Genomic DNA, 13,274 nt, shown 5'->3' with positions numbered 1-13,274 from the left:
GCTGTGAGGCAACAGTGCTAACCGCCGTGCCACCCCTCCAATGAAAACGGACTGCTTGTAAATTTTTGTATGTATAATTTTTACAAAGCGCATGAGAGTAATTGTTTGGAGACACGCGTTAGAAACACAAGCTTCGGGTAGGACCGGGGCCGTGAAATTTGAGCACTTTTGAGTTTATTATTGGTACCTTGTCCCAATTGCTGACACGAGGTCATGAAACAGCTGTGCTTCCCTCGTCCCATTTTCAACTTAATACTTTCATGTTTTTTACACTCTTGTTTAATTATTCATTTTGTCTTTAATGATGACACAATAAACATCAGTAAAAGGGACTATTTCAGCTTCTGAAGTACCCACAGTCCGGCACTTGTAACTTTCTTCCTCGCCTGTTACTGAATAGCACTCCTGAGTAAATAGGGGGCGGCACGGTGGCACAGTGGTTGGCACTGCTGCCTCACAGTGCCAGGGAACCGGGTTCGATTCCCGGCTTGGGTGCGGAGTTTGCACATTCTCCCCGTGTCTGCCTGGGCTTCCTCCGGGTGCTCCGGTTTCCTCCCACAGTCCGAAAGACGTGCTGGTTAGGTGTATTGGCCGTGCTAAATTCTCCCTCCGTGTACCCGAAGAGACGCCGGAGTGTGGCAACCAGGGGATTTGCACAGTAACTTCGTTGCAGTGTTAATGTAAGCCGACTTGTGACACTAATAAGTAAACTTAAACTATCATTTTACTGCGACTTCACAGCAAATAATTTGTCTGACACTGAAAATTAAAAAAGGAAAATCCCCCAGTGGTTATATGGCGTGGAAACTGGAATTCTGGATATTTTTTTCACATGAACTTTAATTAAAATCGTTGCGATATCTGAAACTGTCATTAATGTGTGATGCATGTAAAATCTATGGCGACCATAAAACTGTGACATATCAGTTGGGTCATGTAATAAAACAGCAGCAAATCCAAGCCTTAGCAACATACAAGACAGATGGGACGGAATTTCCCCCCAAAAATTCCAATTGTCACAAAAGTCTGAAAACTGGAGGCTTCACTCCATTTATTTCAGCGAGCTACCCTGTGCAATTTTCCCACGCACCGGCAATTCGTTTGGCAGTTGGGAGTTTCACGGCAGTAGGATGGGGAGGGCGGGGGGGCGGGGGGGGGGCGGGGGCACAGGGATGGGGTGGGTGGCATGCGTCTTGATTTCCCATATACTGTGTATACGTCTACACAGTCCGGAAGATTTGTCCGGACAAATGTGAGGTAATGCATTTTGGAAGGTCTAATACTGATAGGAAATATACAGTAAATGGCAGAACCCTTAAGAGTATTGATAGGCAGCGGGATCTGGGTGTACAGGTACACAGGTCACTGAAAGTGGCAATGCAGGTGGAGAAGGTAGTCAAGAAGGCATACGGCATGCTTGCCTTCATCGGCCGGGGCATTGAGTTTAAAAATTGGCAAGTCATGTTGCAGCTTTACAGAACCTTAGTTAGGCCTCACTTGGAATATAGTGTTCAATTCTGGTCGCCACACTACCAGCTGGATGTGGAGGCTTTGAAGAGGGTACAGGAAAGATTTACTAGGATGTTGCCTGGTATGGAGGGCAATAGCTATGAGGAGACGTTGGAGAAACTTGGTTTGCTCTCACTGGAACAACGGAGGTTGAGGGGCAACCTGATAGAAGTCTACAAGATTATGAGGGGCAGAATGGATAGTCAGAAGCTTTTTCTCAGGACGGAAAAGGAAATTACTAGGGGGTATTGGTTTAAGGTGCGAGGGGCAAGGTTTAAAGGAGATGTACGAGGCACGTTTTTTGCACAGAGGGTGGTGGGTGCCTGGAACTCACTGCCGGGGTATCTGGAAGCATGAATAGGATGGGGGAATAGAGGGTTACAGTCCCCAGAAGGGTAACGGGTTTTAGTTCAGTCAGGCAGCATGGTCGGTGCAGGCTTGGAGGGCCGAAGGGCCTGTTCCTGTGTTGTAATTTTCTTTGCTCTTTCTTTGTTCTTTGTAGTACATAGGATATTCGTAAAGCTCCCCCCTTCATGGACATTGTCCCCATAACCCCCTCCACTGAACCCCCCACAGACCGCCCCACTCAAACCCCCCTGATCTCTGCCCCCCATTGACCCCTCGGATCGCCATCCACCCACCACATAAACACCCTCCCCTGCTGATCGCCAACCCCTCCAATGGACCGCCCCAATCGATGGCTGCCCTGATTGCCACCCCGACCACCGATTGCCAGCCTCACCAGCAGCCCCCCACCCCCGATGCAGAATTCTCCCTTCCGACCAACCTCCCCCCATCTGGCTCGTTCCCCCATGAGGTCCCACCCCCTCAGGTTCCGTTCCCTTGGCATTGCCTGGTCTCAGGCAGACACTGCCCAATGGGCACTGTCCCACCTCCCACCCGCATCCGACCACCTGGGGAGCTTCATTGACCTCTGATTCCACCAGCTAACCCATCACGTTTGATCCCCGTCGCTGGGGACCAGCTGTGATCCTCGCCGGTGAGGACCCCAACTGGCAAGGCCGGAAATCCAAGTGAGCCCAGATGATACGGCGGCACAGTGGTTAGCATTGCTGCCTCACAGCGCCAGGGATCCGGGTTCAATTCCGGCCTCGGGTCACTGTCTGTGTGGAATCTGCACGTTCTCCCCGTGTCTACGTGGGTTTTCTCCGGGTGCTCTGGTTTCTTCCCACAGTCCAAAGATGTGCGGGTTAGGTTGATTGGCCATGCTAAATTGTCCTTTATTGTCAGGGGGATTAGCAGGGTAAATGTGTGGGGTTACAGGAATAGGGCTTGGGTGGGATTGTGGTCGGTGCAGACTCGATGGGCCGAATGGCCTCCTTCTGCACTGTTGGGATTCTATGATAGCGTCTGGAGCTCACTGGACACATTTAAGGGTATGAATAGCTACAGGGTGTGAGGCGGATCATGTCACAAGAAGTGGCTTGGGAAGTTTGCGGTAGCTCGGACGCCAGGCGCGATTTGGATTTTTTGACTCCCATTCAAATTCCCCGCCACGCTTCGCTCCTCATCCGGCGTAGTGGGGTGGGAAAATCACACCCATGATGTGTGAGCAATCTAAAATAAACTTCAAGACTCTGAAGAAAGCGATCTTCATTCAGGAGTCCCAATCACATTGACGATAGAAATATTACCTCATGAAAGTTTCTTCCTTGAACAAGGCTGTGACTGCAATTGGAGGGGACTGCACATTTCAGGAACTTAAACGTGAGGTTAACTGCTGCCATGAACCCCACTTGCCGCCCAGATTATTCATTAACATGGAAACATAGAAGATAGGAGCAGGAGGAGGCCATTTGGCCCTTCGAGCCTGCTCCGCCATTAATCACGATCATGGCTGATCGTCCAACTCAATCAGTTCATTACAGAGTCAGTGTGAAGTTCGGAAACATCTGCTTTCGATTAAACCGAGCGCCGACACATTTAACTTGAAATCATTCTCCACTTTCGCATGAAGGGGAGGGGGGCGTCACCCAAAACCGAGAAACAGATGCACGAGGAGTCGCTGCTTTTCACAAGGTAACATTTACAACCAAGTGCCAATTATCTGTCGGCACCTGGGAATGGTCCGTGAACAGACGTGACACCAAAATAAAACAAAAAACTGTTCGAGCGCGTTCACCTTCACACAAAAAAGCAAAATTTGAAAAAGGAATGAGAAAGAGAAATAAGTTGAGAGATGAGCTGAGTATGCAGTAGTAAAATATATCAGATTTTTGTTTATTCCGTGAGGAAACTGTCACACCAAATCTACACCACAGTCAAGAAAAACAGAATCGATTTACAGCTTGTGTCTAAAACAATAAAAAGAAATGCTTCCACGGCCTACTGACATTTTTTTAAAAATACAGCTGTGCAATATTTAAGATCGGATCACAATGGCATTTTGGAAATATAAATGGCGTGAGGGTTTATCTTCAAGGCGTGCAACAAATACAAATGTACAACACTACATCATTCCAGTTAGTGTGAACGTTGGGGTGGGGCCCGGCCGATTAATTATAAAGATATTAATTAATCTATTTCAGCATTTGACACATTTTCCCACTTAGTTATAGACTTTTAATTTTGCTGAAATTGCAATTATGTTCTATAGCGGCACGGTGGCACAGTGGGTTAGCACCGCTGCCTCACAGCGCCAGGGAGCCGGGTTCAATTCCCGACTTGGGTCTGTGCGGAGTCTCCATGTTTTCTCCCCATCTCTGAAACCAAAAGAGAAAATGCTGGAAAATCTCAGCAGGTCTGGCAGCCTCTGTAAGGAGAGAAAAGAGCTGACGGTTCGAGTCCAGGTGACCCTTTGTGAAAGCCCCCGTGTCTGCGTGGGTTTCCTCCGGTTTCCTCCCACATTCCGAAAGACGTGCTGGTTAGACGCATTGGCCATGCTAAATTCTCCCTCGGTGTACCCGAACAGGCACTGGAGTGCGGCGACTGGGGGATTTTCACAGTAACTTCATTGCAGGGATAGTGGAGTCAGAAACTTTAGGAACATTTAAGAAGCTATTGGATAGGCACATGGAGTACTTCGGGATGATAGGGAGGAAATAGCTTGATCTGGGTTTCAGACAAAGCTCGGCACAACATCGTGGGCCGAAGGGCCTGTTCTGTGCTGTACTGTTCTATGTTCTGGTGCTGAAGTCAGCCGACACTAATTAAATAAAAGAATGAACTTGCCCAGAGCTACTTCTGATCCAGGATTCTGGGAGTGTCTGATGGCAGTGGTCGGAATTTTACCGCCCCGCCTGCCATGGGAATCGGAGCGGGCGAGGGACGGACAATGGGATGGTCATTGACCTTGGGCGGGACTTTATGGTTTCGGAATGAGCGAGGCCATAAAATCCCACCCTCTATGTCTTAGTATAAACGGAATCCAGCCCATATTTTCAGGTGAGAAATGTTACATTTTATTTAAGTATTCAGCTTACAATGGGCGCTGTTGTAAAAGTGTTCCCTTAAACATGCTTTGTTTAATGGACCATTCAACCCAACAACTTCTCTATTTGATTCAAAGGTGCAAGTCGATGCTGCAGATGTCTGAGTGTTGACAAAGCAATTACACATTACATATAGTTGCCAAGTTCTTTGAAATTCTCTGGCAAAGAGGTTACAGGAGAAACATTGGTGCTTAAACCACTAGAATGTTTTTACATTCTTCTATATTTGGCAATGTGGACAGTCTTGAAGGGTTTTTTTTGAGGTGGCTTTGTTGTTTGAGTGGTTAAATCCAAATCCTTTTGATTGTCACTGGTCAAAACCTTGTCTTGCAATCTAATTCGGCAATTCCAAAAGTTCGGATGCCATCTCAGCCCCGGAATACCAGAATGACAACCAAAATTGATATTCGGGGGGAGCGGCACGGTGGCACAGTGGTTAGCACTGCTGCCTCACAGCACCAGGGACCAGGATTTAATTCCCGGCTTGGGTCACTGCCTGTGTGGAGTTTGCACGTTCTCCCCGTGTCTGCGTGGGTTTCCTCCGGGTGCTCCGGTTTCCTCCCACAAAGATGTGCCGGTTAGGTGGACTGGCCATGCTAAATTCCCCCTTGGTGTCCCAAGATGTCCAGGTTAGATGGATTGGCCATGGTAAATGTATGGGTTCCGGGGATAGGGCGGGGAGAGGGCCTGTGTAAGGTACTCTATCAGAGAGTCCATTGCAAATTGGATGGACCAAATGGCCTCTCCTGCATCGTAAGGATTCTATGTTCATCACGGATGTAGTACATATCTCGGCTTCATTCAAAGGTTCCTGCCATAAATATTGGGTCGCCCTTTCTTGTATTCAAGTAATTGAGTTCAATCTAGCAGAGATAAGTGGTATAAACCATGTCTCTTCTGCTGGTAATTGTTTGGGCATTTACTACCCAGCTCTGAGTTGGGAGCAGCTTCACAGTGCAAATCGATTTGGCACTGAACTGGCATGAACATCTGGAATGGGGACTGAGGGAGAAAGCGAAGGAGAAGCGTTCATGTAATAATGCGCCATTTTCCTTTTTCACCTCTGGCACCTGGGTTCGAACCTAACCATAGTCGGCAAATGGAAGCCTCTGTTTACCATCACACCATTCACCAAATTAGGCGATCTTAAACGCCGAGTACAAGACTCTCCACAATTTGGCGCAAAACTGGCCGTCTCACTGAAGAGCAGCCATGACGTTTACCTTGTCACAATGCACAGCGGCCAAAAGAACTCTTGCACCAGGAAGGCAGTTTGACCAGAAAAAAGTTTCTACAAATTTGATAAAGCTCTTAATTTGTTGACATGGCAATCTCAGAAAGACGTGTGCCAAAACGTACAGAATATCTATGCCTTCAACCCTTGATATTCAGTACACACTTGTGAAACGAAAAACATTCTGGCATCTCATCGAATCCCCTTGTGAGGTTGGCTTAAGGACATTCTTTGGGCAGTGTGGAGGGAAATGTAGATTTTGACGGTGGAAAAGCTGACTTAAAGTGGTTTCATACCGACACTTACGGTAGAAAATGGAGCGCTGTCCTCCTCCCCAGCTCTGACCTCCGCCATTTTGGCTTTCACACACCAATGTGTCACCTATCAACATGAGAGGACTCTTGCTTTTCTTTGCTTTTTTTCAGTTTTACCTTTTACAGAGTATGTACGTTAATGTTGGCCGGAATTCTCCAACCTTTCCCACGGCTGGGATTATCCAGTCCCGCTGCTGTGATTTGGCGGAGTGTCAGATTCTCCATCCTCGCAGGAAGTGCGAGATCGGAGAATCCTCACCATGGTTCAAGCTGGGTAGAGATATCTGCAGCCCCTTGCTGCTAGATGGTTGCATCACTCAAGCCCAAACCTGCCCTAAAGCAATTCTGCACCCCACTTTGCAATACACTTATTGTACTTCCTTGATACGTCATCTGCCTATCAAATTCTTTGGATGGAAGCACAGTGATTATATAGCCTGCTAACAACATCCAGACTCTCGAAGCTATGTGAGGAAGTCTGAGCTGCGGTTAGACCATAAGACATAGGAGCAGAATTAGGCCACTCGGCCCATCGAGTCTGCTCCGCCATTCAATCATCGCTGATGTTTTTCTCATCCCCATTCTCCTGCCTTTTCCCCATAACCCCTGATCCCCTTATTAATCAAGAACCTATCTATCTCTGTCCTAAAGACACTCAATGACCTGGGCTCCACAGCTTTCTGTGGCAAAAAGTTCCATAGGTTAACTCTTTGTGAATCCTGGACATCAGTGGTAATGGGTTCTTTACTGTGGCGATATCTCAAAGAGATGACCAGGAGGGCACTGGTGAGATACTGTTCGGCATTTGGGAAAGGCTAAAAATATATTTACTGGTTAAGAACTAAATCAGTTCAGTTGGGTTCGAGGCTCAAGTCAATTTCTGTTAAAGTTTATTTATTAGTGTCGCAAGTAGGTTGACATTAACACAGCAATGAAGTTACTGTGAAAATCCCCCAGTCGCCACACTCCGGCATCTGTTCAGGTACACTGAGGGAGAATTTAGCACGGCCAATACACCTAACCAACATGCCTTTGGGACGAAACTGGAGCATCCGGAGGAAACCCACGCGGGGAGAATGTGCAGACTCCGCACAGACAGTGACCCAAGCCGGGAATCGAACCCTGGTCCCTGGCGCTGTGAGGCAGCAGTGCTAACCACTGGGCCACCGTGCCTTAACCTGTCTGTACACATGTTATACAGGTAAAACAGACTGCAGCAAGCAAATTGTTGTTGTTGCATCGCTGACGGTCAAAGTGACCAACCAACGAGGTCCAATCATGCCTCATTGCATCAAATCCACGCTCTATGATTCGCTCCACCATAATACACTTATTCTTTCGACGTGGCTGAAGTTGTGCCTTTGTGACCAGTTGATGACAGTCCCAGTAATATAACGATGATCCACATTTGACCTTACTCTGAGAGGCCAGCTGTTTTACAGAATGCCTGAAGTTAGTACAGAGGCCTGCTTTCAAGGCAAAACACTGAAAGTCTCTTAACAATGGGATATGAGGAAAAGATCTCAAAGGATGTGTTGAGCCTGTATTTTCAATGTAAAAAATAGATTATTGCTTAGACAAATCCCCACTGAGATTTGAAACTTTACTGGGGTAGTGCTCGGATTGTACTTGTTCTGTTGGAACTGAACGCCACATCAACAAAAAAAAGCAAATTATAAAGTTAAACCTAAATCACTTGTCACATTTTCCCAAAACTGGCAAATAAAAAAAAAATCAATCAAGTAAAAGATAAAACAGAAAGGAGAGCATGACCGAAATAAAAATGAAAAAGCAAGCACCTTTTATGTGGACACATTGGCCCTAGTTTTACCGGCAGGCCTGCCCCGGAATCGGGGCGGGCGAAGCTCACAGAACGGCATTCCCCTTTGGCCTCACGATTGATCTTACGAGCCTCGGGCGGGCGTGCCGGTAAAAGTCCGGTAATTGGTTTCTTTTCTCCAACTTCCATTCACGTGTTCCGTATAACTCAATTCAAACGCTGTAAGAGCTTCTACAGCAGTTAATCAAAAAATACCAGGTTGGAAATGTTTAACATCTTGAAGACAAATAGGCAAGTGAGAACATTTAATGCAGACAAAAGAAGTACGAATGCAACTCGGACAGAAAGTCCTCTGTTTGCAAGCAACCAATAAGTTTTTAAAAAATATATATCTATATATATGAAGGCAGTGATTTTTCTGATCACTGTGTTTGCGTGTTGGCATTGTACAAGTTGGTGAAAGTTCTCTAAAAGAACACACTTGATCTCGCTTGGAATAACGAACAGGTAAAATCATTCTAAACACACTTGCCATGACACAAGACACAGTGGCCAGAATAATGCTCACACTGTGTAGGCAGTTTGACCAGAAGAAAGCTTCTACAAATTTGATAAAACTCTTAATTTGCTAAAACGTCGTCTACGGCAACACCCGAAAATGTACAGAATACAGATGCCTTCAACCCGTGATGTTTACAGTACATGCTTGGCATTTTTAACCATTTCCAAGATGAACCAAGATTTTTAACCAATTTCCAAGATTGAAAAAGGCATATGGCACACTCGCCTTTATCAATCGGGGTATAGATTACAAAAGCAAAGAGGTCATGATGGAGTTGTGTAGAACTTTGGTGAGGCCACAGCTGGAGCACTGTGCGCAGTTCTGGTCACCACATTATGGGAAGGATGTGATTACACTGAAGGGGGTGCAGAGGAGATTCACCAGGATGCTGCCTGGGATGAAGCATTTAAGTTATGAAGAGAGGTTGGATAGGCTTGGGCTGTTTTCGTTGGAGCAGAGAAGACTGAGGGTTGAGGTGCTCAAGATTATGAGGGGCATGGACAGGATGGATAGGGAGTAACTGTTCCCCTAAGTTGAAGGGTCAGTTATGAGGGGACAGAAGGTAAAAGTGAGGGGTGGAAGGTTTAGGGGGGATTTGATGAAAAACTTTTTTATCCAGAGGGTGATGACAGTCTGGAATGCGCTGCCTGGGAGGGTGGTGGAGGCGGGATGCCTCACATCCTTTAAAACGTGCCTGGATGAGTACTTGGCACATCATAACATTCAGGGCTATGGGCCAAGTGCTGGCAAGTGGGATTAGGTGGACAGGTCAGGGCCTTTCATGCATCGGTGCAGACTCGATGGGCTGAAGGGCCTCTTCTGCACTGTAGTAATCTGTGATTCTGTAAAACACTCGCATTTATCAATCTTCCGTGCTTTCTTGTCCGTTAATAACATCATTTATCCCAGCTTTGGAAAACAAAAAGTAAAATTGTTAAATACTCTTCTTCGAAATATTCTTTGGTAGTGGCAATTTTAGTTCAAAGACAATTACTGGAGTCCCACTGTTCAATAATTGCTTCACAGAATGTTTAAGCGACTAGCCTAACATGAGAACAGTGACGGTTCAACAAGCAAGGATGCGTCTGGGTAACTCGCTGTGGTCTTAAAAGCTCTATTTAATCTTTAATTTACACATTTCAGCCATTAGCAAGGACGGTAAGAATTTACTCCGGGGGGGGGGAGACGGAGGTGGGGGAGAAAGAAGTGTCGCAATTTCACAAAAATACCACAGGAAAAATGTAAATCATTTCAAAAATAATTCTCGGCATTTTTCACTCTCTTGTTTGGGATGGCGCGCATCGTTTTGGTAAATTAAAAAAAAGAAATTGCTTTCTCGTCACTCTCTACAAAGGTGAAAATTATATTTACATTTGCAGAAACTTAATTTCCCCGCCCCCAACCGCCTCCCCCCGACCCCCCACCTCCCCCCACACCGGTGCAGTATGAGCACTGCCACCATGTTGTAAGTTAGGCACTAGACATTTTTACTTCCTTCTTTTAACGGTGATCACTTCTTTTTCGCAAAGAGGCTAAATCTTTTCTCCTTGTCCTTCTTGCCAGGGCTTGCCTCTGGAGCGAGCACGGATGGGAGAGGTAAGGTGTGTGCCCTGACCTCACCGTGTTTCCCAATCTCTGTTATTGCTGTGTTGAGATTGTGGATCCAGTTATGCATTTCCTCCTGCAAAAGCACAAGAAAAAAGCAAAAAAAAGCATTTCATTTCATCTGCACCATTATGTCTTCACGTACAATAACAGGGCGACAAGGTGGCACAGTGGTTAGCACTACTGCCTCACAGAGCCATGAACCCGGATTCGATTCCCGGCTTGGGTCTGTGTGGAGTCTGCGTGGGTTTCCTCCGGGTGATACCGTTACCTCCCACAGTCCGAGAGACGTGCTGGTTAGGGTGCATTAGCCGTGCTAAATTCTCCCTCAGTGTACCCGAACAGGCACCGGAGTGTGGTGACTGGGGGATTTTCTGAGATTTGTTTTTCCTGTAAATGCCGGCCACTTTATGGCTTACCGTACAGTTCACGTGTAATGATAGGGCTGAGCGATCCCAATTAGGCACAATGAGAGCAAATTGCATCCTCAATCCTTCGCAAACAAATTGCCTTTGGGAAGCCTTTGTACAGCCCCAAGTCATGGACACTAATTGGACATTTGTACACTCCAACATTCTCAGTTAAGCATAGGAACATAGAAAGATAGAAGATAGGAGCAGGAGGAGGCCATTCGGCCCTTCGACCCTGCTCCATCATTTATCACGATCATGGCTGATCCAACTCAACAGCCTAATCCTGCTTTCTCCCCATAACCTTTGATCCCATTCGCCCCAAGTGCTATATCCAGCTGCCTCTTGAATACATTCAATGTTTCGGCATCAACTACTTCCTGTGGTAATGAATTCCACAGGCTCACCACTCTTTGGGTGAAGAAATGTCTCCTCATCTCCATCCTAAATGGTCTACCCCGAATCTTCAGACTGCGACCCCTGGTTCTGGACTCCCCCACCATCGGGAACATCCTCCCTGCATCTACCCTGTCTAGTCCTGTTAGAATTTTATAAGTCTCTATGAGATCCCCCCTCATTCGTCTGAACTCCAGTGAAAACAATCCTAACCCAGTCAATCTCTCCTCATGCATCAGTCCCGCCATCCCTGGAATCGGCCTGGTAAACCTTCGCTGCACTCCCTCGAGAGCAAGAACATCCTTCCTCAGAAAAGGAGACCAAAACTGCACACAATATTCTAGGTGTGGGCTCACCAAGGCCCTGTATAATTGCAACAACACATCCCTTCTCCTGGACTCGAAACCTCTCGCAATGAAGGCCAACATACCATTTGCCTTCTTTACCGCCTGCTGCACCTGCGTGCTTTAGTGACTGGTGCACAAGGACACCCAGGACAGCGATAGTCTTTGGGCCAGCTGTTTGCCTCAGAACTGCATCAAATATGTCCAAAGTCAGAAGCCGTGCGGTGATACAAGACATTAAGCAGGAACAGATCGCAGAATGGAGGCTGTGATTCTTCACGGAGCGCGTGTTGGAAAACAAGAAGATGCCTTTTTTCTGTGAATTAGGCCCATTGCTCTCGCAAGCCGTGGATGGAATCTTGTGCACTCAGTTCCTGCCAGAGTGGCAGGACCGCTTGTGGGTTGGGTAACCCAATTTCCTTTGTCGAGGCTCTTTTCACAGGGCGTGGCATCAGCATCCCACCTCTCCTTAAACAATTCGGGTGGGCATTCATGCCCACTCTGTCAGAAGAAGGATTTCCAAATCAAGGGACTCTGGGCTACAAGGGCTCCCCGGTGCTTGGCTTCTTGAGGATGCCGCTACCTCAGCAATGGAGAGGGGACTCTGAGGAAGCTGCTTCGCAGGGTCCTGTCTCTGACCATGAGTTAATGGTGCAAGGTCGGATTGAGCCCCTTCCAAAGACTGGAGGAAGATAGCAAACTCTCCAATCAAATAGGTGTGGATAGAAGTGGGCCGAGGAAGTCTGCAGCAGGTGTGTGGCCCAGCCAACCTGGAGACAGCTCACCAATAAGATTCAGAGCCCCGAGAGGGATGACATCTCTCTGAGGGACAGATCCACAACCCTCTGAGGGTCAGGAAATTGCTCATCTTGGGCCTGCGTGGCTAACCCTTTGTAAGGCGGGATTTTCTAACTCTGTCCGCGGCCGGTTTTCCAGCAGTGGAGGTGGCTCGCAATTAGCCAGAGGCAGGATCTTCCAGTCCCACCAAAGGCAATGGCCATTTGTGTTTATCGCTGCCACATTATCTGACAGCCAATGACGACCCACCTCTGTTGCCGGAAAGCCCACCGCGGGGGCGGTTGGGGGGGGGAAAACCCCAACCCTAGACTCCACAGCTGGAAACATCCTTCCAGTATCCACCAATCAAATCCTTCACAAATGCATATTTTTCAATGAGATCTCCTCTCATTTTGCTTGTAGCATTTCAGACAGTTTTCCATCACCAACAGCCTTTATTGTGCACCAAAGGAAAGGGTTGCCCCTGCGGCTATCTGTCGAGTGGTCTTCACCTCATGACCTATAACCTCAGTTTGGGTAGAGTAACAGATTGAAAAATCTTATTGACTACTTCTTGTTGGGCGAGTCTCCACTCGCTCAATCAAGGAGCTCGTACTCCACGAAGCTCACAGGGAGATCTATTGTGGGATGGCCCCCATTGATCTTTGTGGTCATCATAAAACTACCAAATTCTATGGAATCATAGAATCTCAACAGTGCAGAAAGAGGCCATTCAGCCCATCGAGTCTGCACCGACCACAATCCCACCCAGGCCCTATCCCCATAACCCCATGCATTTACCCCAGCTAGCCCCGACACGAAGGGGCAATTTAGCGTGGCCAATCTACCAAACCCGTGTTAGAAGGTAACCAGTGACAACTTTGTATTGGA

The 13,274-nt window shown here is 47.2% G+C and overlaps 1 protein-coding gene across 3 annotated transcripts in view; it reads right to left on the bottom strand.

The window, feature by feature from the left end:
- Positions 1–3,721: 3,721 nt before the first annotated feature.
- The window catches only part of LOC144506945 (spectrin beta chain, non-erythrocytic 1-like), a 266,820-nt gene continuing 257,267 nt past the window's right edge, over positions 3,722–13,274 (bottom strand). For all 3 annotated transcript variants that reach the window (XM_078233354.1, XM_078233356.1, XM_078233357.1), the window contains exon 36: positions 3,722–10,532. In XM_078233354.1, coding sequence (XP_078089480.1) covers positions 10,362–10,532 — 171 coding nt within the window. In that variant the 3' untranslated portion in view covers positions 3,722–10,361. The remainder of the gene's footprint in view (positions 10,533–13,274) is intronic.

Source organism: Mustelus asterias, chromosome 18, assembly GCF_964213995.1.
Source record: "Mustelus asterias chromosome 18, sMusAst1.hap1.1, whole genome shotgun sequence".
NCBI lineage: Eukaryota > Metazoa > Chordata > Chondrichthyes > Carcharhiniformes > Triakidae > Mustelus > Mustelus asterias.
The sequence above is the reverse complement of the archived record's forward strand: the minus strand, read 5'-3'. Positions and strand labels throughout refer to the sequence as shown.